General features: G+C 31.1%; 6 protein-coding genes across 7 annotated transcripts; 3 read left to right on the top strand and 3 right to left on the bottom strand.

The window, feature by feature from the left end:
• The first annotated feature begins 362 nt into the window (after nucleotides 1-362).
• On the top strand, nucleotides 363-5,847 carry LOC130452079 (angiotensin-converting enzyme-like). Its single transcript, XM_056791403.1, has 9 exons — nucleotides 363-490; nucleotides 964-1,260; nucleotides 1,336-1,591; nucleotides 1,917-2,223; nucleotides 3,678-3,830; nucleotides 3,891-4,015; nucleotides 4,076-4,251; nucleotides 4,351-4,634; nucleotides 5,426-5,847. The coding sequence occupies exons 1-9, from the start codon at nucleotides 407-409 to the stop codon at nucleotides 5,712-5,714; spliced, it is 1,971 nt and encodes a 656-aa protein (XP_056647381.1). The 5' UTR covers nucleotides 363-406; the 3' UTR covers nucleotides 5,715-5,847.
• A 1,495-nt stretch (nucleotides 5,848-7,342) lies between these two features.
• On the bottom strand, nucleotides 7,343-8,626 carry LOC130452075 (transcription initiation factor TFIID subunit 8-like). Its single transcript, XM_056791398.1, has 5 exons — nucleotides 8,346-8,626; nucleotides 8,193-8,291; nucleotides 7,950-8,137; nucleotides 7,740-7,890; nucleotides 7,343-7,681 (listed from the first exon to the last, which is right to left on the bottom strand). Exons 1-5 carry the CDS (start codon nucleotides 8,470-8,472, stop codon nucleotides 7,380-7,382), a joined length of 867 nt encoding a protein of 288 aa, XP_056647376.1. The 5' UTR covers nucleotides 8,473-8,626; the 3' UTR covers nucleotides 7,343-7,379.
• A 435-nt stretch (nucleotides 8,627-9,061) lies between these two features.
• Nucleotides 9,062-9,596, top strand: LOC130452076 (adenosine 5'-monophosphoramidase HINT1-like). Its single transcript, XM_056791399.1, has 2 exons — nucleotides 9,062-9,207; nucleotides 9,266-9,596. Exons 1-2 carry the CDS (start codon nucleotides 9,097-9,099, stop codon nucleotides 9,533-9,535), a joined length of 381 nt encoding a protein of 126 aa, XP_056647377.1. The 5' UTR covers nucleotides 9,062-9,096; the 3' UTR covers nucleotides 9,536-9,596.
• A 412-nt stretch (nucleotides 9,597-10,008) lies between these two features.
• LOC130452080 (mothers against decapentaplegic homolog 3-like) lies at nucleotides 10,009-18,951 on the bottom strand. 2 transcript variants are annotated; one of them, XM_056791404.1, is made up of 8 exons: nucleotides 18,462-18,951; nucleotides 17,843-18,036; nucleotides 17,651-17,783; nucleotides 17,412-17,590; nucleotides 16,247-16,519; nucleotides 16,061-16,171; nucleotides 15,733-15,877; nucleotides 10,009-13,476 (listed from the first exon to the last, which is right to left on the bottom strand). In XM_056791404.1, the coding sequence occupies exons 1-8, from the start codon at nucleotides 18,662-18,664 to the stop codon at nucleotides 13,353-13,355; spliced, it is 1,362 nt and encodes a 453-aa protein (XP_056647382.1). In that variant the 5' UTR covers nucleotides 18,665-18,951; the 3' UTR covers nucleotides 10,009-13,352. The 2 variants fall into 2 exon arrangements, with proteins under 2 accessions (XP_056647382.1, XP_056647383.1); XM_056791405.1 differs by having other exon boundaries at nucleotides 17,412-17,578.
• A 204-nt stretch (nucleotides 18,952-19,155) lies between these two features.
• Nucleotides 19,156-20,083, top strand: LOC130452077 (deoxyuridine 5'-triphosphate nucleotidohydrolase-like). The gene is made up of 3 exons (XM_056791401.1): nucleotides 19,156-19,638; nucleotides 19,717-19,862; nucleotides 19,937-20,083. Exons 1-3 carry the CDS (start codon nucleotides 19,392-19,394, stop codon nucleotides 19,991-19,993), a joined length of 450 nt encoding a protein of 149 aa, XP_056647379.1. The 5' UTR covers nucleotides 19,156-19,391; the 3' UTR covers nucleotides 19,994-20,083.
• Nucleotides 20,084-22,053: 1,970 nt separating this feature from the next.
• On the bottom strand, nucleotides 22,054-23,730 carry LOC130452078 (bifunctional endo-1,4-beta-xylanase XylA-like). The gene is made up of 4 exons (XM_056791402.1): nucleotides 23,680-23,730; nucleotides 23,038-23,322; nucleotides 22,484-22,616; nucleotides 22,054-22,421 (listed from the first exon to the last, which is right to left on the bottom strand). The coding sequence occupies exons 1-4, from the start codon at nucleotides 23,692-23,694 to the stop codon at nucleotides 22,261-22,263; spliced, it is 594 nt and encodes a 197-aa protein (XP_056647380.1). The 5' UTR covers nucleotides 23,695-23,730; the 3' UTR covers nucleotides 22,054-22,260.
• Nucleotides 23,731-23,942: the final 212 nt, after the last annotated feature.

Raw genomic sequence — 23,942 nt, 5'->3', positions numbered from 1 at the left:
TTAAAGCACACTACAACTTTCCGGAAGAGATTGAAAAATACGGATATACACGTCTCTCTGCACCTGTCCATTGTTGTACGAAGCTTTTGTTCGAAAATGATACGAATATTCCGAGGCGCGCGTAAAATCCTCGAAGTTTACATTACAATAATGAAATTTGTTTTGTACCCCTCGTATAATCAGTATTTATAGGTCATACGGTGAAATTGATATAAAATCTTGTCTCGTGTATGAATAAATACGTTTTTACGACACTACGTTCCGGTCCGCGTGATGTACACGGAGGAGAGTCGTTTGTCACGCCACTTCCTCAAAGTCAAGTCAATTTATTTGGTTGCAGTCGTTATTTTTCCCAGTAATAATAACACTTGATTACAAGAAAGCAGTTGGAAGTGTTTCTTGTAACATGCAAATCCCAAAAATATCCAAAGGATTTTTTTTTATCATTTTTTTCAGTGTATGTGCCACCGAAGATGCACCTTTTCTCTTGGTAAGTTCGTTATCAATCGTATATTATCAAATTTTTATCGTTTTCGTTCATTCAACACAACCAGAAACTAATTATTTACTCTAAACGACATCTATGATCAACTACGAAAAATTATCGCACTAGGAAACTACTTTATAACTTTTACGCCATCTGTGAGTTAATAGGAGAATCTAATAACAAAACACCGATATAAGGAAACTGTTTTATTCAATATTCAATAACGAAATGCCGAAATTATCCAACTATTTTATTAAACGTACGCTAACGAACCACCCACATCAAATTGGAAAGGAATAATGAAACGAAAATAACGATTTTGCTATAATAAAAACACTGATAAATCGAAAATTTAGGAATCGACATTAGGCGCCATCTATTAGTAAGTTGGCGGACGTACATTTTTAGAACTGTCTACGCATTATTACGTAACTTCCTTCGACTCTAATTTTTCACTTAAAATCACCTTTTTACAGGGTAAAAATTCTAACATACCGGAAGCAGTAGATTTTTTAAGAGACTACGATTCAGAAGGTTCCGAAGTATGTTTTCGAGTCAACATGGCCCAATGGCATTACTCAACCAACATGACGGATTTCCTCAAACGAAAAATGATCGAAGAACAAACTCTCAAAGCGAAATTCGATAAATTGGTATATAAAAGGGCTTCAATATTCGATTGGATGCATATCGAAGATCTAACGATCAAAAGACAACTCAAAATATTAACAACTAATACAAGAGCGAGTTTACCGGACGATAAATACAATGAGGTGCGTATAAAAAAATATGCGACGTTGCCAGGTTTAATAAATAACGTTGGAATTCAAGAAATCGAATAATTTTAGATATATTATCTAATTTCGGAAATGAAAGACGTTTATTCCAATATTAAAGTATGTCCTTACCAATCGGACGATTACGGAAAGGATATTTCTTACTGCGATTTGGATATGGAAGACGTACACGCCATTATGGCACGATCTCGAAATCCATCCGAACTGACGCACATTTGGAAAGAAGTACATGATAAAACGGGTCCGCAAATGAAAAATAAGTTCATGAGATATATAGAATTATCGAATCAAGCTTCTAGATTGAACGGTAAGCGATAAATTTTTAGGGTTGCTACTTTAATTTTGAGATATGGCAACACTGATGCGAATATGTTAAATCTTCAATGGTGAACGTACTCGGAATATTTTATAACATCTTCAAACTTACTAAAGTATTTCGAAAAACTAGTCACAGCTTAAGAAAACTACAAAAAAAGACTCAAAAATATCTCAAAACTTACTTCAAATCACGTGTTTTGGAGGTACCGGCAAATCCAATTATAAATATTCGTTTTTATTCGTCTATCTCAAAACTTGAGTAGCAGCCCTCGTATTATCTATACACCGTTGCCGTTTCTTTCTCGAAATTACAGGTTTTACAGACAGCGGAGCGGAAATGAGAAATTTATACGAAGATTCAAATTTTGAAAACGAACTAACCGAATCCATGCATAAAATTCTGCCTTTATATAAAGAATTGTTGACTTTCGTTAGGAGGAAACTTTTATCAAGATACGGTGATCACGTGATAAGACCCGAAGGGCCCTTACCTGCTCACATTCTAGGGAATCTTTGGGCTCAAGATTGGACTAATATAGCCGATATTGTTCTACCCTATAGAGATTATTCAGATTTAGATATCACCGATGAAATATTAAGACAAGGTTTCACCCCCTTACGGTAATTTTACAAATTTATACAAATTTTTATCTTTATAAAGCTTCAAATTTAACGTTTTAACGTTTGACAAATAAATAGCAAAGTTAATACTTTCGTTTTATCAAAATTTTGACATTAGTAGTAACAATTGCAGCCAATAAACAAAAACTAAATTTTCCAGGTCTAAATGAAATAATTGTTATTGCAGTAAGGGAAATTTCATTCTAGAAGTTGGCACTCTTGTGACATCGGTCTTCGACGTTGTAAGATTTATCGTTTTAAAAATCTAAAAAACTTTTACGGCATTTTATATTTTTGTAAATAATTTTACTACTACTAATAATAATTAATTTCCGACTATAATTAAGTAATTAATATCGTATTTATCAATTATTACAATTAAATCCTATCGATTAAACTCAATTTATTTATAGCGATATTTAAACATCATTCTATGATAACAGAAAAAACAATACAACATGACAACGATGTACAACCTTACGTGAATTATTATACTAACGAACGAAAAAGTTGGGTTATGTTTAAAAGTTTATGTTTCTATTGTTCGTTTTATAATTTAGTATGCCGAAAAATGAGTGTAGATTGATTTATATTAGAATGTTTCCAATTATCAAACAGATTCAGCATTTTAAACTTGAAGTAAAAAAGGCAGTTTTGTATAAAAACGCCGATAAAACCGTCACGAACACATCGCATACCGCCTTGTTGCTGACTGACTTCAGCGTTTGCGCTAAAGCCGATCGGTAATTAATCGAGACGTGTCAATCACGACATGTTGCCGGATTTAAATGTTTAACTAACATTTTCATCATTTACCAAATTATTTGATCATTATATTTTCATCTGAATTGTATATTTGATAAATAATTTCATTTTTATTAATTATTTCATGTAACAAAATACGAAAAACTTGTTTTAAAATGCCATTATAGTCAGTTACGAAAAAGAAACTTATTATTTTATTGGTAAGGAAAAATCGTCTGACAACGATGCATTCAAGTATCCAATTCACACCAGACAGTAAAAAGTATTGATATTCTTTTTACTTTTTTTACAAGGAAGGATTATAGTATTGAGTCAATTTTATATAATGTTATCATAAATTTATTGAAGGAAATTATTACAAAAAAGTTTTTTTAGTGAATTTTGGAATTGGATTTTCCTTTTTACAACACATTAAATTAACTTTGACAGATGAAAGACGCATTTTGGTGGAAAATTTGAAAACTATTTTCATTCAGTTGTTTTTTTTAATTTATCATTTTTTTAAATAAACTCATCATTTTCACGTTTATACAGGGTGGAATAGAAGTAATAATTAGGGTAATTAATAAATATTTTTGACAAATGATGAACGCCTTTTGGCGAAATCATCATTTTAACGTTTATACAGGGTGAAACGAAACTAATTTCCATAATTAGGGTAAATAATAAGTTTTTCGACTTATATTTAGAATGTTTCACATGGCAGAAGAATTTTTCACGTCTATGGGATTGAAACCGATGCCCCCGGAATTTTGGAGATACTCCATGATCGAAAAACCCAATGGAAGAAAAGTTCAATGTACTGCAAGCGCTTGGGATTTTTGTAATAATGTAGATTTCAGGTAAAACGTGATCAAAACCATAGACAAATGGATTTTTATGAAAATTCGTATTTATTGTAGGATAAAACAATGTACGGAAGTCGATATGAAAAATTTCGTAACCATACATCACGAAATGGCGCATGTGCAGTACTATCTCTATTACGCGCATCAACCATTTTTATACAGGGACGGCTCCAATCCAGGTAAAATAATTATTCATAAAACATTTTTTTTTTATTATTTCATATGTGTAAAAATTACAGGTTTTCACGAAGGTGTCGCAAACGCCGTTATTTTATCGATTTTCAACCCGAAACATTTAAAACGAATCGGTTTTTTTCACAATAACACCGACAACATCGAAACGAACATCAATTTCTTGATGTTAATGGCGTTAAAAAAAATCGCCTACGCCCCTTTCGCCTACTTGATAGATCAGGTGAGAAAATTCCCGTCGATAAAGTAGAAAACTGTCCAAAAATAACGTAATACACGTTAAAAAATAACCGTACCTCTATATTCTTTATTTTTTTTCTAGTGGCGTTACCAAGTGGCCGAATTCGGTGTAAAAAGAATGAATGCAGATTGGTGGGACCTCAGATTGAGATATCAGGGGATAATACCACCGATTACGAGATCTGAAATGCATTTTGACGCTGCTACGAAACGACACGTACCTGCCGATATCCCTTACACTAAATATTTCGTAGCCCTTTTGTTGGAATTTCAAATTTTCGAAAGTATGTGCAGGGCCGGTAGACATATTGGACCTTTACATACGTGTGACATTTACCGATCAAGGGAAGCGGGAAAAGTTTTAATGTAAGCGCGATAAATTCCGAATTAAACTTGGCAACGATGTAATTTATTCAGCATATTAATTTTTTTTGTAAAAAAATCGTTTTTTACAGAAATTGAGCAGAATTCGAAACACTTTTTTCCCATTTTCAAAAAATATGAGTCCCCGTTTCGAAATTTCAAAATTTGTTTCGTAACTTGCAACTTAATGTAATATAACTCGCTTTGTATGATCACGAAAGGGCAGTAGTATTTTTTCTACGAAAGTATCGACGTTCCTCTTCCGATTTTCTTGTATCACAACGTTGCCATGTCACGATTGTAGATACTATAAATTTATATAGTGTAATTTTTCAAGAAAAATATTACTTCAACTTTAGCCCCGTATATTTCTCCCAAATATGAAACTGGGAGAATTCAATGTGGAAATACACTTAGAGGCACGTTTTTCCAATCGATTCGCGTCAAAAATAAATCTATAACCCGAATGGTTTCGGAAATATCGATTTTCTTATACAAGAATGTGAAATTTTTACATAATTATTGAAAATACACCTCTAAATCCAATTTTCCTCAATTTTCTGCTTATAATTATCTTTTTCGAACTCCTCGTATCAAAAAACACGTTTTTCTACACTCTTGACGAGATATGAAGAATAATTTACATCTGGCAACACTGGTTATAAGTATAACGACCGCTAAATCGTATTTACCATGTTGCCAAGTTTAATTCTATATCTGATACGAATATTTCAGAATAAAATTCAAGTTGAATTTCATAGTTTTCATTATATTTGGTTATTGTGTTGTTACAGGGATGTAATGAGGGTGGGTAAATCGAAACATTGGAGGGAAGTTGTGAAAATGATGACTCGAGATCAAACTGATAAAATAACAGCAGATTCGATGTTGAATTACTTCGAACCGCTCGCAATTTGGTTACGAGAACAAAATAGAAACGAAAGAATAGTCGGTTGGACTACTTATAAGGAAGATACGGCCTTGTATCAACCCCTCGTATATTACGGATCGTCAAATAAGTATCCTTATGAATTGACTATAACAAATGTTATTTTAATAATTATATTTAGTAAATTATTGTAAATTATCACTTTTATTTTATATTTTTTCAAAATAAATAAACTAATTTGTCGTTTTCTTATTGTTATAAACATTGTTGTCGAACTTTTAATATTTTCACTAGAAGTAGTGACAATTTTTTTTCGAAATAGTGGTTTAATTTATGCAAATAATTAATTTTAATAAAAATTGTTGATGAAATTATTGAAATGTTTGTTAAATATACGAGTTTGTATAGAAATTATCCAAATTCGGGTATAAATAATAAAAATTTTATTACGAAATACTTCTGTTTTTTAAACTTGACAACACTGCGTGAAATGCACGATTAACAAACTTCGTATTTAATGAAAATAAGATGTAGAAATATTAAACACGTTCGAGACGATTTTAAAACTAAAATATGACTTTTTTTAAACAATATACTTAAAATTTTTGAAATCTCTTAGAAAATTTTGTTTCCAAATATTTCTAATTTCCATAGTATCACTAACATGTAATATTGGCAGCACTGATTAGAACTATTGCTTCAAATACACGATTGGATAGAGTTCACATGTTGCCAAGTTTAATTTTCTTCGGAAGATAACAGGAAATAAATTGTTTTAAACGAAATTTTGTTAAAAAAAAAAGGTTTTGGTTATAAAAATTCTCAATATTTTTTTGTTTTATTTATTAAATAAAATTCACAAAAATGCCCTTTAAACAATTCTATTCTTTTAGTTAGATCTAATCAAAATGTGATTGAAAATTTTGGTTATAAATTTTTCAATTCTGACAACACTGTTTACATTGACTTTTTTACATTTTCATATTGACTTTAAACGTTGCCACGTGAAAAAAATTAACGAGATTTTAAGGAATAAAATTTTAAGACTAATTCACCTGTCAACACTATTTCTCACTGTAAACAACGAATTAAATGGAATGACAACGTTGTCACGTTTATAAAAACTTCAAAACTTTTGGGGAACAAAAAATTTAATACCAATTTTTATGGCAACACTGTTTACCACTGTAAACATCCGATTTAACGGGATTGCAACGTTGCCACGTGTAAAAAACCTTCCAAGATTTTAGATAAATAAACTTTGAGACAAACTTTTCTGGCAACACTGTTTACCACTGTAAACGACGGATTTAATGAAGTTGCAACGTTGCCACATGTAAAAAAAAATCCAATATTTTAGGGAAAAAAATTAAGACGAATTTTTTTTTGACAACACTGTTCATCACTTTAAACAACGAATTTATTGGAATTACAACGTTGCAACGTTTATAAAAATTGACGGATTTTAGGATAACAAAACATTTAAGACGAATTAACATGGCAACACTGTTTACCACTGTAAACAACGAATTTAATGGAGTTGCAACGTTGCCACATGTAAAAAAAATCCAAGAGTTTAGGAAAAAATTTAAGACGAATTTTTTTTTGGACAACACTGTTCATCACTTTAAACAACGAATTTATTGGAATTACAACGTTGCAACGTTTATAAAAATTGACGGATTTTAGGATAACAAAACATTTAAGACGAATTAACATGGCAACACTGTTTACCACTGTAAACATCCGATTTAATAGGATTGCAATGTTGCCACGTGTAAAAAACTTCAGAGATTTTAGGGAAAAAAAAGTCGAGAACGAATTTTTATTTAATAAATTTTTATTATTAGAATAAACAATCAAGTTGATTCCATATTACGCCCTACAGGTAATTTAGTAGCGGCCAAATAAGGATTATCAATATAATTAGGATTATTCATATTATCCTCGCTAATCCTTGATTCATTTAAATTCTCCTGGGCCTGTTCCCCTTCCTCCATTTTCAAATCCTGTTTGACCTGATTTTTAGCCTTATCGTGATTTTTTTGTTGCTGTAATATTTGACTTTTCGGATCGATGTCCAGATCCTCGGGATCGAATATCTGATCCTGGGGAAGAAGGGCGCTCAAATAGGGCGGATAAGCGGGCTTACAGGCGATAACTGCAATAAAATCTGTTTAAAAAAAAAAACGACGAAAATCACGCGACGAAACGCTTACGTGGAAAAATATTAGCCTCGTCGGTATCGAATAAATTGTGAGTGGTGCTGGTTTTAGCTAAAAATTTCGTTAGTGCCTTTTCGATGTCTCTTTTTTGAATAGCAGCTTTTTCTCTAACAGATTCGTAATCGATAATCGGTTGTTTATGAGTCTGTAAACGTATCATCGATTTAACGTAACCAACGGGAGAGATTGGGATAAAATACTTACAGGGGTTCGAACGTACGCGTGGGGGTCGGGAAAAGGTGGAAAATGTTGAGGAATATGAGGCGGTAAAGGTTGTTTAGAACCAGCCGATAACATATTCAATTGTTTTTGAGCCTGTTGGGGTTGTAAAGTAGGGAGAATACTATGTTTCGACGATTTAACATAATGTTCCAAACTATTCAAATTGAAACCTTAAAAATCGATAATTTATAGTGGAATCAACGTTTTTGTGTAAATAAAACTCACCCATTTCGACGAATCCTAACACTACGTCACCTAAAACGGGTTCCACACGACCCGATAGTTCACAAAAACTTCTCGTTAAAAAGGCAATTTCACTTATAACTAGAAACATAATTTTTTAAGTGGAAAAACGATGTAGATATTCGTTAAACTTACAAGCTTGCATCATTTCGGTGAGGGTACCTAAACTATCTGTTTCGACAGCATCGAAACCGTGTTCTAATAGAACACTCGAAACTGCAGCTGCTATCATTTTTCTGTATATATTCGGTTGCTGTTCCATTTCTATTTCATAAAAAAATTCAATTTTAATCACAAATAATAATTTAACTTCTGCATCACTTAATAATAATAATAATTATTAACAAACAATAACAATAATTGTAATGTATTTCATGTGAGGTTAGTATAAATGGTACGTTCGTTTAGTTAAAACTGTCATTACTATTGACATATGACATATATACGCTACATTATTAATTTCGAATCGATTAGAAAAATATACTGTAATACTATTAATTTGGTAAATTTTTATATTAATTAAAACTTTTAACTCCAATTATAGGTTTATTGCAGGATTATATTGTAAACTGGAGAAGCGTTCTTTTGATGCGTAGGAGACGTTTGTAAAACAAAGTAGGTGCGTTTTTGCACCAATTGGTACTATAATATAAAATTTCGTCATTTTAGAAACATGATTTGACTATTTTTCCAATGTTTTGTCAATATAATAGATTATTTATTTGAAATAATAGGGCTTCTATTGAAAAATCATCGATTTATAGCGAAAAGGTTCTAGTTTTATATATAAGTCGATAACTTTCTGTTCACCTTTTGTTTTTTAGTTTATCTATGATCTGTCTACTGTCAACTTCAACCTGAATTTTTATTGGTAGTGATAAAGAAAATGGCCGAGGAAGTAGCTCTAGCCCAAAGTGCCCAACCCGGTGGGGACACGATATTCGGTAAAATATTAAGAAAGGAAATCCCCTGCAATTTAATTTACGAAGATAACTTGGTAAATATGATAAACAGTTTCTACACAATCGATTTGTAACGTCGAAAAACATTTTCAGTGCATCGCTTTCGACGACATCAACCCCCAAGCCCCGGTTCACTTCCTGGTGATACCGAAAAAATTCATTCCCCAATTATCGAAAGCTGAAGACGAAGACGAGGCAATCTTGGGGCATCTACTTATCGTCGCCAAGAAGATAGCGCAGAATAGGAATTTGAAAAACGGATTCAGAATTGTTATCAACGACGGCCCTATCGGGGCGCAATCTGTTTACCACATTCACGTGCACGTTTTATCCGGAAGGCAAATGCAATGGCCGCCGGGTTAACTTTTAATTTATTTTTTTTGTTAATAAAATAAATTTTAGTGGATTTTTTTTTAGTTTTATTCCACACTGTTTTGAAAAGATTGGGAGTGGAAAGGGGGATTTTTATTAAGAAAGACTTAAATATTTTTTGTAAAATGGAGTAGAAAGGGGGGAATTTCAATTAAAAAAGTTAATATTGTGGAAAGAGGGGATTGTGATTAAATAGATAATATTTCAGGAAAGTGAAATTGGAATCAAAAGGGGGGGATTTTGATAAAATTGACGATATTTTTTGGAAAATGAAATTTGTGTAGAAAGGGGGGATTTTCAAATGAAAAATAAATTAATATTGTGGATAGAGGGGATTTTGATTGAATAGACGATAATATTTTCTGCAAAGTAAAGAAGGAATGGAAAGGGGGGATTTTAATTGACGATATTTTCTGGAAAGTGAAATGGAGGGGAAAGGAAGGAATATGAATAAAGAAAAAACGTTTAAATTAACGACTATATATATTTTTTGGAAAGTGAAATACACATTCAATTTGGTAGTTGCCTGGATAAAAACTATACAGTAATAATCAAAAATTATTAAAAAAAAAAATCCGAGAAAAAATTTACAAAAAGTGCAAGGTCATATCACGCAAACAAATATTAGAAAATATAGAATAGCCCCGGTACATTAGTATATACAGGATGTACCGCTAATTTTTCTTCGAGAGATGTAAGGACACGATTTATACGAAAAAAAATTCGATTGATAAATATTTGAGGTTATATCACGAAAAATCGTAACGTATTAAAAGGCAACGTCGCGCTGTCATTCCAAATTAATTTTAACGGAGAGGGAGGTTAAAAACAGGAAGTGGGAGGAGAAAAATGAAAAGTAGGGAGTGTCGAAAGATACGAGGGGAGATTGAAGACAATCGAAAGGAAGAGGGGGAAGATAATAGACGAATGAGGGGAGGTAAAATGGAACGGTTTCGAAATATCGGGAGGAACGAGGGGATGAAAACAGAAAATAGGAGAAAAGAAACAGTAAATGAGTTAGGGGAAGAATAAAGAAAAATTAGGGGGAGTAAACGAATTTCGAGAAAGATAAAGAGAAATTGGGGGAATCAAATGAGTAAAGGGAGGGGTAAAGGGAAATTTGAGGAAGTAAATGAGTTAGGGGAGGGATCAATAGAAATTAGGGGAAGTAAACGAGTTATGGGAGGGATACAGAGAAATTAGGGGAAGGAAAAAAAGAAACTAGGGGAATTAAACGAGTTAGAGGAGGGATAAGGGGAAATTGGAGGAAGTAAACGAGTTAGGGGAGGGATACACCGAAATTAGGGGAAGTAAACGAGATAGGGAAGGAATGAAGATAAATTGGGGGAACGAAATGAGTTGGGGGAGGGATAAGGGGAAATTGGAGGAAGTAAACGAGTTAGGGGAGGGATACACCGAAATTAGGGGAAGTAAACGAGATAGGGAAGGAATGAAGATAAATTGGGGGAACTAAATGAGTTGGGGGAGGGATAAGGGGAAATTGGATGAAGTAAACGAGTTAGGGGAGGGATAAAGGTAAATTAGGTGAACTGAATGAGTTAGTGGAGGGATAAAGACAAATTGGAGGGAATTTAGAGATCGAGGATCGGGATAAAGGGGCTGAATCGCATTTCGGAAAAACTCAAACAAAAAAAGCGCGCGAATCGTCGTTACACCTCTCGAATTTTTTTAATTTTAATATCACGACAACGTGTTATCAAACGACAGTTAAATCGGCTTAGCCTGTATCGACATTGATCCACATAACCTTCAAATATACTCAATTTTAATGATTTTTTTTTTGGAGAAATGAGAAAATTTGCGATTTTTACGCGCGATCGAAACGAAAAAATCGAGAGAGAAAAAAACGACGCAAATCCGGCAAAAAATCGGAAAAATGACGAAATTTTGTTTTCTTGCTCGCACTGTACATTTTCATGTTAATTACCGGGATTTATCAAAAATAAAATTATCCACGAATATGATTGGTTAAGTTGATCTTACACAAATTATTTACAAATACATATATATATATATATATATAGGGCGATCCGTAAAATTATTTTCTTCTCATTAAAACACCCTGTATATTAATCCAAATTGAAATTAATTTTGAATTTCGCGCGTTTTTTTATTCTTTTATTCCATAACGACGATATTAAATTTCAATATACTATACGGGGTGATGGAAAAAATACAACACCCTGTATAATATATACAAGGTGTGCAAAATGAAATAAATTTTTTCGCGATTTTCGACTTTGGCGACAGAAGAACAATTTTTTTGTTCACCTCGAATATTATACTGGATGTAAAATTTGTACGTCGACGAATAATTTATGTTTTCTAAAACACCCTGTATAATATAAAAGATATCCAAAAACTATGTTCGTTTGTCGTTAAGAGTCGAAAATCACGAAAAATAATTATTTCATTGAAATTTCGTAAAATTTGATACAGGGGTGAGTCGAAACGTAATTAATTTTTTCTCATATTTTGACTCGCCCTGTATTATAAATAACGAATTTTTACGAAATGAATTTTTTTAAACGATTTTCGACTGAAACTTTCGTTCTTCGAACATCTTTCATATTATACGGGGTGTTGAATTGAACGATTATTAGTCAATATTCTTTAACCACACTGTATGATATAAAAGGTGTTCGAAAAACGAAAGATTTTTATGTCGTTGCAGTCGAAAATCTTTTAAAAAAAATTCATGTCGTAAAAATTCGTTATTTATAATACAGGGTGAGTCGAAACGTGAATAATTTTTTCTCATATTTTGACTCGCCCTGTATTATAAATAACGAATTTTTACGACATGAATTTTTTTAAACGATTTTCGATTGAAACTTTCGTTCTTCGAACATCTTTCATATTATACAGGGTGTTGAATTGAATGATTATTAGTCAATATTCTTTAACCACACTGTATGATATAAAAGGTGTTCGAAAAACAAAAGATTTTTTTGTCGTTTCAGTCGAAAATCTTTTAAAAAAAATTCATATCGTAAAAATTCGTTATTTATAATACTGGGTGAGTCGAAACGTGAATAATTTTTTCTCATATTTTGACTCGCCCTGTATTAGATTTTAACGAAATTAATGATTTTCGAGAAATTCGACTGAAACGACAAAAAAATCTTTTGTTTTTCGAACACCTTTTATATCATACAGTGTGATTAAAGAATATTGACTAATAATCGTTCAATTCAACACCCCGTATAATATGAAAGATGTTCAAAAAACAAAAGTTTTTGTAGTTTCAGTCGAATTTCTCGCAAAATCATTCATTTCGTTAAAATCTATTACAGGGCGAGTCAAAATATGAAAAAAAATTATTCACGTTTCGAATCACCCTGTATTATGAATAACGAATTTCAACGAAATAAATTTTTTTAACGGTTTTCGACTATAACGACAGAAGGCAGAGTGTTTTGAACACCTTGTATATTATACAGATTCTCCAATTTATACGTCGAGGATTAATCCAAATTTTTTCGAACACTCCGTATAGTATATTAAAAATTTCACATCGTCGTCATGAGAATTTAAAATTCGGTGATAATATACGGGGGCGTTTCGTTAAGAAATGTATCTTGGAAGCGATGCAACATCGCCACGAAATCCGTCAAAAAATTTACGTCAAACTTGTCAAAATTTTATGAACGTCAACTGTCAAAGTTCGATTTATGAACCAAAAAAAAACAATATTGTAACGTAAAAAACGGGGAAAAAACCGTAAAAATGAAAATCGATAAATACGTTTACATTTTGTAAATATAATTTTTTCTTTCAATGGATTTTAGGACATGGAACTACAAGGTAACCTCGGAGAACCCATTTGGGTCAAAACACGATCCAACCATTGAAGGGGACCGTTCAAATGTAGTTCTATCCAACATGGTGTCGATGTTACGGTTTGTCTCCTAAGAAAATGAAGAACGTTTGAAATGTGCAGCGAAACAAAATTTTATTAGCTGAAAACAGATAGCGGAAACAAGCTAAGAAGCAAAACTAGAAAAATATGGTAATAAAATGAAAAGGTTCAACATAGAAAAGGAGATAGACGTGACAAAAGGAGATTAAACAATAAATAATCAATTGAAACGAAAAATAGCAATCAAAATGAGATAGCGGAAACAAACTAGGAAGCAAAACATTAAAAATATCAAAATTACAACACAGAAATGGAAAAATTGGACGAAAATATGAAGCTGAATGAGTAAAAAAGGAAAATAAACAACAAGAAATGGATTAAAACGAGCAATAGCAACAAAACTGAGATAGAGGAAACAAACTAGGAAGCACAACATTAAAAATATCAAAATTACAACACAGAAATGGAAAAATTGGACGAAAATATGAAGCTGAATGAGTAAAAAAGGAAAATAAACAACAAGAAATGGATTAAACCGAGCAATAGCAACAAAAATGAGATAGCGGAAACAAACTAGGAAGCAAAACATTAAAAATATCAAAATTACAACACAGAAATGGAAAAATTGGACAAAAGATGAAGCTGAATGAGTAAAAAAGGAAAATAAACAACAAGAAATGGATTAAAACGAGCAATAGCAACAAAAATAAGATAGAGGAAACAAACTAGGAAGCACAACATTAAAAATATCAAAATTACAACACAGAAATGGAAAAATTGGACGAAAATATGAAGCTGAATGAGTAAAAAAGGAAAATAAACAACAAGAAATGGATTAAAACGAGCAATAGCAACAAAAATAAGATAGCGGAAACAAACTAGGAAGCACAACATTAAAAATATCAAAATTACAACACAGAAATAGAAAAATTGGACGAAAATATGAAGCTGAATGAGTAAAAAAGGAAAATAAACAACAAGAAATGGATTAAAACGAGCAATAGCAACAAAAATAAGATAGCGGAAACAAACTAGGAAGCACAACATTAAAAATATCAAAATTACAACACAGAAATGGAAAAATTGGACGAAAATATGAAGCTGAATGAGTAAAAAAGGAAAATAAACAACAAGAAATGGATTAAAACGAGCAATAGCAACAAAAATAAGATAGCGGAAACAAACTAGGAAGCACAACATTAAAAATATCAAAATTACAACACAGAAATGGAAAAATTGGACGAAAATATGAAGCTGAATGAGTAAAAAAGGAAAATAAACAACAAGAAATGGATTAAACCGAGCAATAGCAACAAAAATGAGATAGCGGAAACAAACTAGGAAGCAAAACATTAAAAATATCAAAATTACAACACAGAAATGGAAAAATTGGACAAAAGATGAAGCTGAATGAGTAAAAAAGGAAAATAAACAACAAGAAATGGATTAAACCGAGCAATAGCAACAAAAATGAGATAGCGGAAACAAAACTAAAAAGAAAAACAATACAAATATAAAAAATATGGCAAAAATTGAAAAAAAAAATCAATGAAAAAAGGGATGTAGACGTGGAAACTGGAAAATAAATAACAGAAGTGAATTAAAAACAAACTGAGAAGCAAAATATTAAAAATATCAAAATTACAAAATTGAGATAAAAAATTATGAAAAAATATGAAGTTAAAACAAGCAAAAAAGGAAAATAATCAACAAGAAATTGTTTAAAATCAAAAATAGCAACGAATATGAGGTAGCGAAAACAAACTAAGGAAAAAAACAAGAGAATATAAAAAAACATGGTAAAGAAAAATGGAAACATTCTACGAAAAAGGGAAATAGACTGGAAACAGAAAAATAAACAAAAAAAAGGATTGAAACAAAAAATAGCAACGAGAATGGGATAGTGAAAAAAAACTAAGAAACAAAATAGCAAAAGTATGAAAAATATAGTAGAAAAATTCCAAAATTGGACAGAAATTGAAAAAAAATTAACAAAAAGAGGAAGATCAACGTGGAAAATAGGAAAATATCCAACAAGAAATGGATTAAAACGAAAAATAGCGACCATAAAAAAGACAGCGGAAAAACCTATAAAGCAAATGACATTTGTTGAAGTACAAACAAAAAATAAGATACGACTAAAAAAGAGAAAGTTAAACGAGTAAAAAAGCAAAAAAAAAAACAAACAAAAAGTCAATGGAAACAAAATATAAATAAAACAAAAGGACAGCGACACAAAAAAACAACAATTATTATCAAAATACGATGAAATAACTGAATAATTCTGGTAGTATGACGTATTTACCTATATTCCGCTCCCCATCCTTTGACGAAGGACATCCGGATGGTACACATCCTTGTCAATTGATAAACGGCTTCGAAACCCTGACTCACCGATTGAGATAAAAGAGCTGCGAATTCTTGATTGTTGAAAATCTTCAAATTGCAGCCTGCAAATTTCGGGAAAATTGAAAATAACAAGAAAGTAATTTAAAAAACGTGACAAAAATTTAAAAAAAAACCAAAAATAATTTAAATAAAGCAAAAATTAATAAAACGAAAATAATGACGATACAACAATTAAAACAAAAACTTTATAAAAAAAAACAAAAATTAAAAAAAAAAACACTCACCTGGAGGTATTTTACAAACCGTAGCCGGATGCCAACCGTACCTCTGGTTACAATTCGGCGACTGTACGAATATGCTGGAATCGCTCAAACATTCGGCAAAAACTTCCCCACCTAAACGAATATACAAACAAAAAAAAACAACGTAAACGATTAGAAAATTGATACAGGATGTCCTTTAAAACTGACCTATATAATACAGCCTGACCCCTTTTCCTATGTGTCTTCTCGTCTGTTCGACGACCGTGTTCCGGTTTACGTTTGACAACAACCCCAAACAGAACCTTTCCGAATTACTGGGATCCGTGAAACCGTCGACAGTTATCGAGGGTTGACTGGCGTGAAAGGTTTCGCCGACTCTGGTGTTCAATTCGTAGTAACTGATGCTGCACCAGAAGGCCGGTTCGCAATAGAGGACCGGTTGGGCGTCGACTGGGGGACTGGGGGTTATTCTCGACAAACCTGACAGTTATATGACATATATATGACAGAGGAAGTGACGAAAGTGAATAAATACGAAAGTTTTGTATGGAAATATGTTTTAGTCTTCAGCTGAGTTTGATTTTGCCAAAAATTTATTCAATAATAAAATAAATAAGAAAATTTTATAAAAAATTATAGTTTAGACTTAAATAGAGTTTAATTTTGCTATAAATTTATTCGAAAATTGAATAAATACGGATATTTCATATAAAAAAGTATTCTAGTCATCAATTGAGTTTAATTTTCCAATAAATTTATTGAAAAGTACAATAAATACGAAAGTTTTGGATAAAAATGTGTTTTAGTCTTCAATTAAGTTCAATTTTGCTATAAATTTATATGAAAATAAAATAAAAACGAAATTCATAAATGAAAACGTATAACGGTCTCGAATTTTGCAGTAAATTTATTCAAAATTGAAATAAATACTAAAATTTCACATAAAAATTTTTTTGTCTCCAATTAAGTTCAGTTTTCCTATAAATTTATTCAAAAATGAAATAAATATGAAATTTATAATTAAAAAAATGTGAAGGTCTCCAATTTTGCTACAGATTTATTCAGAAATTGAATAAAGACGAAATTTATGCATAAAGAATATTCAGGTTTTCAATTTTGCTATAAATTTATTCAAAATTAAAATAAATCCAAAAGATTTGGATGAAAATGTAATTTGAACCTAAATTGAGTCTAATTTTGATATAAATTTATTCAACAATTGAATAAAGATGAAATTTATGCATAAAAACATATTAAGGTTTTCAATTTATTCAAAAATAAAATAAATACGAAATATTTAGATACAAACATCTTCAGAGCTTTAATTTTACTATAAATTTATTCAAAAATTGAACAAAAACAAACAACTCACTCATATTATCATTCGGATCGATGGGATCCCCGTCCTCAGACATATACCCCGGAGGAGGCGTTTCTGTAGGAGGTACAACACTATGAGGGGATTCCATATTCGTAGGGGTACCATTAGGACACAACCCCACCGTATCCATGTAACTCCCAGGATGCTGCAAATGTAACCTACCAACAAAACTATCAAAAACAAATCTTCCCTTTCCTTAAATTGCAAGCAAACGAAAAAAAATCACCTACCCCAACGTATTGGTGTTATGGTGAGGAAACGATGTATTCTCCGGCACCGACGTGCTTAGATCCTCCAGAGAATGCGGAAACAAATTATTTTCATCTCCCAACGGATGACGCGGTACCAAAATCGCCGGGAGCGCTATAAAAACCGAATTTAATGCATCACTCATGGAAAAGAACCACAAAAAAATCGCCTACCTGGCGTCTCAATTCTCGTATAATGATAAGGATTAACACAAACTTCTTCTTTTTTCAAAGCGTAGCCGTATTCACAGTGATCCAAAAATCTCAATTCGTGGTGAGACTGCAACTCAGGCCATCTCCACAAACGACAGTATATCACGTGAGGTAAGCCTTTTCGTTGCTGTTGAACGTCCGCGTTCGGACGCACCCTGTATGTTTTTTTTTATATATATATATAAAAATGTTAAAGACTTGAGAAAAAAATAAATATTTTAAACTCGAATCACATTAAAAACAACGTAAATTATGTATGAGTACTAAAATATAAATAAACTAGATAATGTTAATTAAATCAATTATGACGTCATAATTACAATACTAACCTCAAATTTATAAACACGTATATAAAGACGAAGAAAAAATATAAAAAACTATTGATTATTTTTAAAGTTAATTATTATAATTTCTTAAAAAATGTAATAAATCGAAATAAAAATCAAGGAAATGAAGCGAAATTCAAGGTCTGGTACATTTAGGGTAGGTCACTAGCCAGACGTAGTGACGTGAGGGGGGAACAAATCCATAATATGACCTTAAACTTAACCGACGGAATTAAAAATTTATTTAAACTCACCTGGGTATGGTAACACACTTTGTATTAGGATTCTGAGAGGAAATGGCACGTTCTAATTCCTCCAGAGCACCTGATTTTTTTAATTTTTTCACTAAACTTTTCACTGCCTTTTCACACCATTTGTCATCAGCGTCTGTGCCTTTTTTCCACCCTAACAGCCGTTTAACCACCGGGGGTGTAAAAGACGGTAACATTCCGTTCATCACAAAACTTCATTAATATAAAATTCACTCAATTCACTTAAATATTATTGTTCAACAAAAAATTTATTAGTATTTCTAGTTAATGAACCATTGCCATATTGTTTTTTTCTTTTTGACATAAGAATCTGCAATTTCGGTAACTTCTGATTCAATCCGATATATCAGATAGTATTCTATCTTTGGTTATCACAGGGTATTCGCTGTCTCCTATCTTCTACTAACTAGACAAATGCTTTAATTTGACGTTTATTCTTTTGGATAAATTTTTATTAAAAATCAGATTTAATGTAAGAATGAAACAGTAACCTATCGAAAATAAAATATTTAACGTGATATATTGAATAATAATTAAATCCGATATACCAGATAATTTTATTTCTTTTATTATCATGAAGTATTCGCTATCTTCTATCTTTGACTAACTAAACGCGCTTTAAATTGACGTTTGTTCTGTTGGCTAAATTTCCATTCAAATAAAGGCACGAAAATTAGATTAAAATAGTAACCTATAGAAAATTAAGTATTTAACTTGATATGTGAAATAATAATTGAAATAATAATCAAAATAAATCAATAAAAAAATCAAGTCTGTCGTATCGTTATGAATATTAAGACATCCCGCCAAATTTTTGGCGGTCTTTTTACCTCTCAAATGTCTATTCAGCGTGGTTATATCATTTGTTAGCGCCCTTTTGTGTAGTGAGGTAGTGTTAAAATAATTTTAATCATGCCTATAGCAAACGGTAATAAAATTTCTTTAAAATACACTAAAGTAGTTGAGGAAGCTTATCCACCAACTAAAGGGTCTATAAAAGCCGCTGGGTATGATCTTAAAAGTGCTTACGACGTCGTTGTACCAGCCAGGGGCAAAGCCCTAGTAGACACTGGTTTAAAAATCGAATTACCTGAAGGTTGTTATGGAAGAATCGCTCCGAGATCGGGGTTAGCTGTTAAGAACTTCATAGATGTAGGGGGTGAGTTATTGGAATTTTTTAATAATTGTTACTTCTTGTGTAGAGAATGAAGTTTTATGTTTGTTTTAATTCCTTTAGCTGGAGTTGTAGATGAAGATTACAGGGGTGTTTTGAAAGTTGTTTTATTTAATCATTCAGATAAAGAGTTCGAAGTTAAAAGTGGCGATCGTATTGCTCAGTTGATTTGCGAGAGGATCTTCTACCCCGAGTTGGAGGAAGTTAAGGTGTGTAATTATGATCTAAACGTGTTTTCTTCTATCGGGTTTGCTAAAATTGGATAAATTTTATTCATTTACAGGAATTAACTGACACCGAACGTGGGGAAGGTGGTTTTGGTTCAACGGGAACACAGTAAATTCATATAATGTCGATATTTTTAAGTATTTGTTTTAATTATGACTGGCTAGTGATGTTAGCAAATAAATGTAGAAATAAATTTCCTTTTCCAAACGTTTTTTCATCTAATTCCTTATAAATATATATATTGTGATCAAATATAATAACAAATCAAATATGTCACCAAAGTAAGTACAAAAAATGATTTAATTCCATTCCAATTCTATATAAATATATAAAGGGTGATCAAATTTAGAAACAAATCCAATATTATCATGGGATACACAAAAAATGAGTTAATCTCGTATCAATATACATGGGGTGATCAAATTTAGTGGAAAATCGAATATGACATCAAGAGAAGTATAAAAAATTGTTTAATTCCATATAAATATATATAGGGTGATCAAATTTAGTAACAAATCCAATATGTCATCATAGCAAGTCCAAACAATGATTTAATTCCATATAAATATACATAAGGTGATAAAATTTAGTCCAACAAATCCAATTTGTTATTATGAGAGATATAAAAATAATATTTACCAACATGGAGGGTCTTCAGACAAAACTTTTTACATTTAGTGAACCAAAACTCAAACTTTGTGACGTGCGTTTCGAAAAAAATGTATCTTCTTCTTCAGAACACGAATGAAAATCACGTCAAAATGTTCATTTCTACGTTACAACATTGTAATATTATACGGGGGTATATTAAAAGTTATTAACTCTTGACGAACTAGTTTTTTTTTCCTTATTTTGACTCTCCCTGTATTACAGCTAACAAATAATAAAACAATTACCTAATTACTTTCATAGACTTTTTTTAATTCACATTATATATAATTTGTTTTGCGATTGGTGTTGAAATACCCTGTATGAGATTAATAATTCCAAACTAAATCCTTTAACGTAGACAATCTTGTTTACGCTATTAATGTATGAAGTGTTGTCTATCTAGTAATGAAATGAATTTTATGCTTTCAAAACGTATCTAAACATTTATAAAGAAAACATACATTCAACCAGAACTAACAAGAATAACAAACAAATAATTGGATTTTCACTTTTATGTATAGGATTTGTATATCAACAAGCTTTGAAATAAAAAAATAAGATTAATATTTCCAAACTGTGTCCTTTAAGGTAGGCAACATGCTACGTAAAAATGTATGAAGTGTTGCCTATCTAGTAGGGAAAATGTCTTAAAAATTTATCTAAGAATTGACAAAAGAACGTACATTAGATCCAATATAAATAAAAGATGACTTTTTTATACAAAATGAAAATCAAACGTGTTTTTTAGTATTTAAATTATTATTGAAGAAATAAAAAAATGAATTTATTCTATTAATAAATAAACTATGATAAAATATAACTGTTTATTATTACGTACCCAGATGCAACGTTGCCGTACTGATGTAGTATTCTTTGAAACTACTTACAAAAGAATATTAGACATAATTTAAACATTTTCAACCTACTTTTGACCTTGGAATATTTTGTTATATAAATTAAATCTATTCAGGAAATAGAGCTTACGTGGATTAAAATACGTTCGTTTTATTGTATCAACTTTCACATGATCGAAAAAAAAATTGTCCTCAAGGTAAGCTAGAAATAATTGAAAAAATATCTTTGCAATTCACTGGATTTGATACAATTTCTAAATATACGCGCCTCTATGCAAATTAAACAAAAAATAATGAAATATATAGTTGTGAATTGTTTTACAATGTTGTCACGTTGTAATTTTTCTCCACTTTGGTATGGTAAATATTATTTCACTAGTACAGAGTACTGTTTATGATTTTATTTTTATAACAATATTCTACGTATTAATTAATTATTTATAAAATGTAAAAAACTGATATAATTACCCGTCTTTATAATAATAAATCTGGCAACTACGGATATCGATGTCAAATACGTCTGTCAGTTAATATACCAGCCATTATTTCACTTACACTTTATATATATATTTAAATGTCAAAATAACATAACCTAAAAATGTTTTATTGATTTCCTTCTGTTTTTTTTTCATTTTTATAGGGATCGTTATGAAATCAAAAACAAATAAGTATATTTAATTTTTATTTAGAAAAAAAAGTAACATTTTAGATAAAATTATTTACTAGGGAAAGTCAAAATTTAAAAAAAAAAATTCACGATTTTTAGGAACATTTATAAAATGTTTTTTTTCCCTATAATTTCGCTGAAAATATTTAAAAAAAATTAACTACGAGACAAAAAACAACATGTTGTCATCCTGGTTATCTAGCACGCCTAAGAGCAGAAAGGATAGTTAGGACAAGAATGCGCGTCTACTCCTGCGGGAATTTGACCTACACCATGAGCTTGTTGAGCGTTATGGGGGATTCCATTGTTCCATTGATTAGGAGCACCTTGATTCGGATTATTCCATTGAGAAATCAAATTTTGGTTTTCTGCGACGAACAATTAACGTTCAAAACACATCACAATCACCGAATAACGTTTAATTACTTACCATAACCCGGTGCAAGGGCTTCAACTAGACCTTCTCCGTGGTAATCTCCATCTCCTATGTATTCCCCTTTGTTTAATCTAGAAGTAGCATCGTTTCCCCATTGTTGTGGTACAGGAGCAGGGTTATATTGCCCCTAAACACAGAAAAATAAAACTTGTAACAGAATATATGTTTCGTAAATAATTGCAAGCATTATTACAAGTTGTATCTATACGAACAACCAAATACAAGTTCATATTGTGATTTAAACTTATTTAACACGTATAATTTTGTATTATTCACGTTTTTTTTAATAAATTCATAATTGAATTATGTTTATAATAATGCTAACGCATAGACGGATGACACTAATGACAGTTAATTTGGCAGTACCTAAAGCTACGTCTTCCGTTACTGTACATATCACGTATATTAAAGAATTAAACTGATTTTTACGAAAAACATGTAAACATGATAAAAATCGACGTGTAATTTTTATCTATGGCGATTGTCAACTCTAATCTTCATATTAAAACAAAAATTTATCTATGAGCCGCCTTAACGAATTTACGTACCTGATTCCATTGATTAGGTTGTGAGTTCCAGTTGTTTTGTTGGTTCCATTGGGATTGGGGTTGTGCATTCCATTGTGGTTGGGGTTGTGCGTTCCATTGGGGTTGAGCTCCCCATTGAGATGCCGGTGCTTGGGGATCGGCAGCTACGGCGGGGTTATTACAATTAGGGAAATTGGGACAAGCTTGTGGACTAACTCCGGCTGGGTAAAGATGCGCTGGTTGACCGCCGGCTAAAGGTCCGTTCCACACAGCAGTAGCTACTGCCAAAGAGCAAGCTAATAAGACCTGGAATTTTAAATATTTTTATAAATACGAAAACGTTTTAGTTTTTTTTTGAATATATTTATTTTTTAAATCATTATTGCTATCATGATGATGGTAAGTGGAATTTGATTAAAATTTATTATATAAACGTAAAATTTTGTAGTAAATAACGTAGAAAGGAAAATAATTTCAGGATAATTTTAGAGGTGGGAGATAACGATTTAACATATTTTTGGAACTTCTATAACAATCACTGTAGTCCTTTCACTTTTTTAAATCCTTTTTTTAAGCACTCACTGGTTGAACACAAAATAACACTTCAACACTAAACTATTCGTTTTTTTTTTATAATATTTTTTTCATAAAAACACTACTTACCAGTTTTACAAACATGTTGATTAAATATTAGGGAAACAACGTGAATGATACATAACTTTATCGTGTATATATAGTTATTAACCACACCCTTTTACAAGATTTGTAACTGTAATAATATTTTTAATTCCTTTCCCACATCAATAGAAATTAATATAGATTAAAACATACAGGGTGATATACAAGATAACAAATTGTATTTCAAAACTTTTATTTCACAATATAAGGTTATAATATTCTTCCAGTAGATGTTTTATAATTTTTAT

This window comes from Diorhabda sublineata, unplaced genomic scaffold, assembly GCF_026230105.1.
Source record: "Diorhabda sublineata isolate icDioSubl1.1 unplaced genomic scaffold, icDioSubl1.1 Dsub_138, whole genome shotgun sequence".
NCBI lineage: Eukaryota > Metazoa > Arthropoda > Insecta > Coleoptera > Chrysomelidae > Diorhabda > Diorhabda sublineata.
Note: the sequence above shows the minus strand (reverse complement) of the source record. Positions and strands in the feature narration are given on the sequence as shown.

Bases quoted from the DNA above. Each gene is read 5' to 3' on its own strand.
- LOC130452079 (XM_056791403.1), top strand. From the start codon at position 407: ATGCAAATCCCAAAAATATCCAAAGGATTTTTTTTTATCATTTTTTTC. The intron at 491-963 runs GTAAGTTCGTTA...ACCTTTTTACAG, and splicing joins AAGATGCACCTTTTCTCTTG to GGTAAAAATTCTAACATACC. The intron at 3,831-3,890 runs GTAAAACGTGAT...TATTTATTGTAG, and splicing joins TGTAATAATGTAGATTTCAG to GATAAAACAATGTACGGAAG.
- LOC130452075 (XM_056791398.1), bottom strand. From the start codon at position 8,472: ATGGAACAGCAACCGAATATATACAGAAAAATGATAGCAGCTGCAGTT. The intron at 8,138-8,192 runs GTGAGTTTTATT...TCGATTTTTAAG, and splicing joins GTTAGGATTCGTCGAAATGG to GTTTCAATTTGAATAGTTTG. The intron at 7,891-7,949 runs GTAAGTATTTTA...ATACGTTTACAG, and splicing joins ACGCGTACGTTCGAACCCCT to ACTCATAAACAACCGATTAT.
- LOC130452076 (XM_056791399.1), top strand. From the start codon at position 9,097: ATGGCCGAGGAAGTAGCTCTAGCCCAAAGTGCCCAACCCGGTGGGGAC. The intron at 9,208-9,265 runs GTAAATATGATA...AAACATTTTCAG, and splicing joins TAATTTACGAAGATAACTTG to TGCATCGCTTTCGACGACAT.
- LOC130452080 (XM_056791404.1), bottom strand. From the start codon at position 18,664: ATGAACGGAATGTTACCGTCTTTTACACCCCCGGTGGTTAAACGGCTG. The intron at 17,591-17,650 runs GTAGGTGATTTT...TGTTTTTGATAG, and splicing joins CATAACACCAATACGTTGGG to TTTTGTTGGTAGGTTACATT. The intron at 13,477-15,732 runs GTAAATACGTCA...TCATTTTCTTAG, and splicing joins GGATGGGGAGCGGAATATAG to GAGACAAACCGTAACATCGA.
- LOC130452077 (XM_056791401.1), top strand. From the start codon at position 19,392: ATGCCTATAGCAAACGGTAATAAAATTTCTTTAAAATACACTAAAGTA. The intron at 19,639-19,716 runs GTGAGTTATTGG...TAATTCCTTTAG, and splicing joins GAACTTCATAGATGTAGGGG to CTGGAGTTGTAGATGAAGAT. The intron at 19,863-19,936 runs GTGTGTAATTAT...ATTCATTTACAG, and splicing joins CCGAGTTGGAGGAAGTTAAG to GAATTAACTGACACCGAACG.
- LOC130452078 (XM_056791402.1), bottom strand. The intron at 22,617-23,037 runs GTACGTAAATTC...TTCTGTGTTTAG, and splicing joins AACCTAATCAATGGAATCAG to GGGCAATATAACCCTGCTCC. The intron at 22,422-22,483 runs GTAAGTAATTAA...TGTTCGTCGCAG, and splicing joins AGCCCTTGCACCGGGTTATG to AAAACCAAAATTTGATTTCT.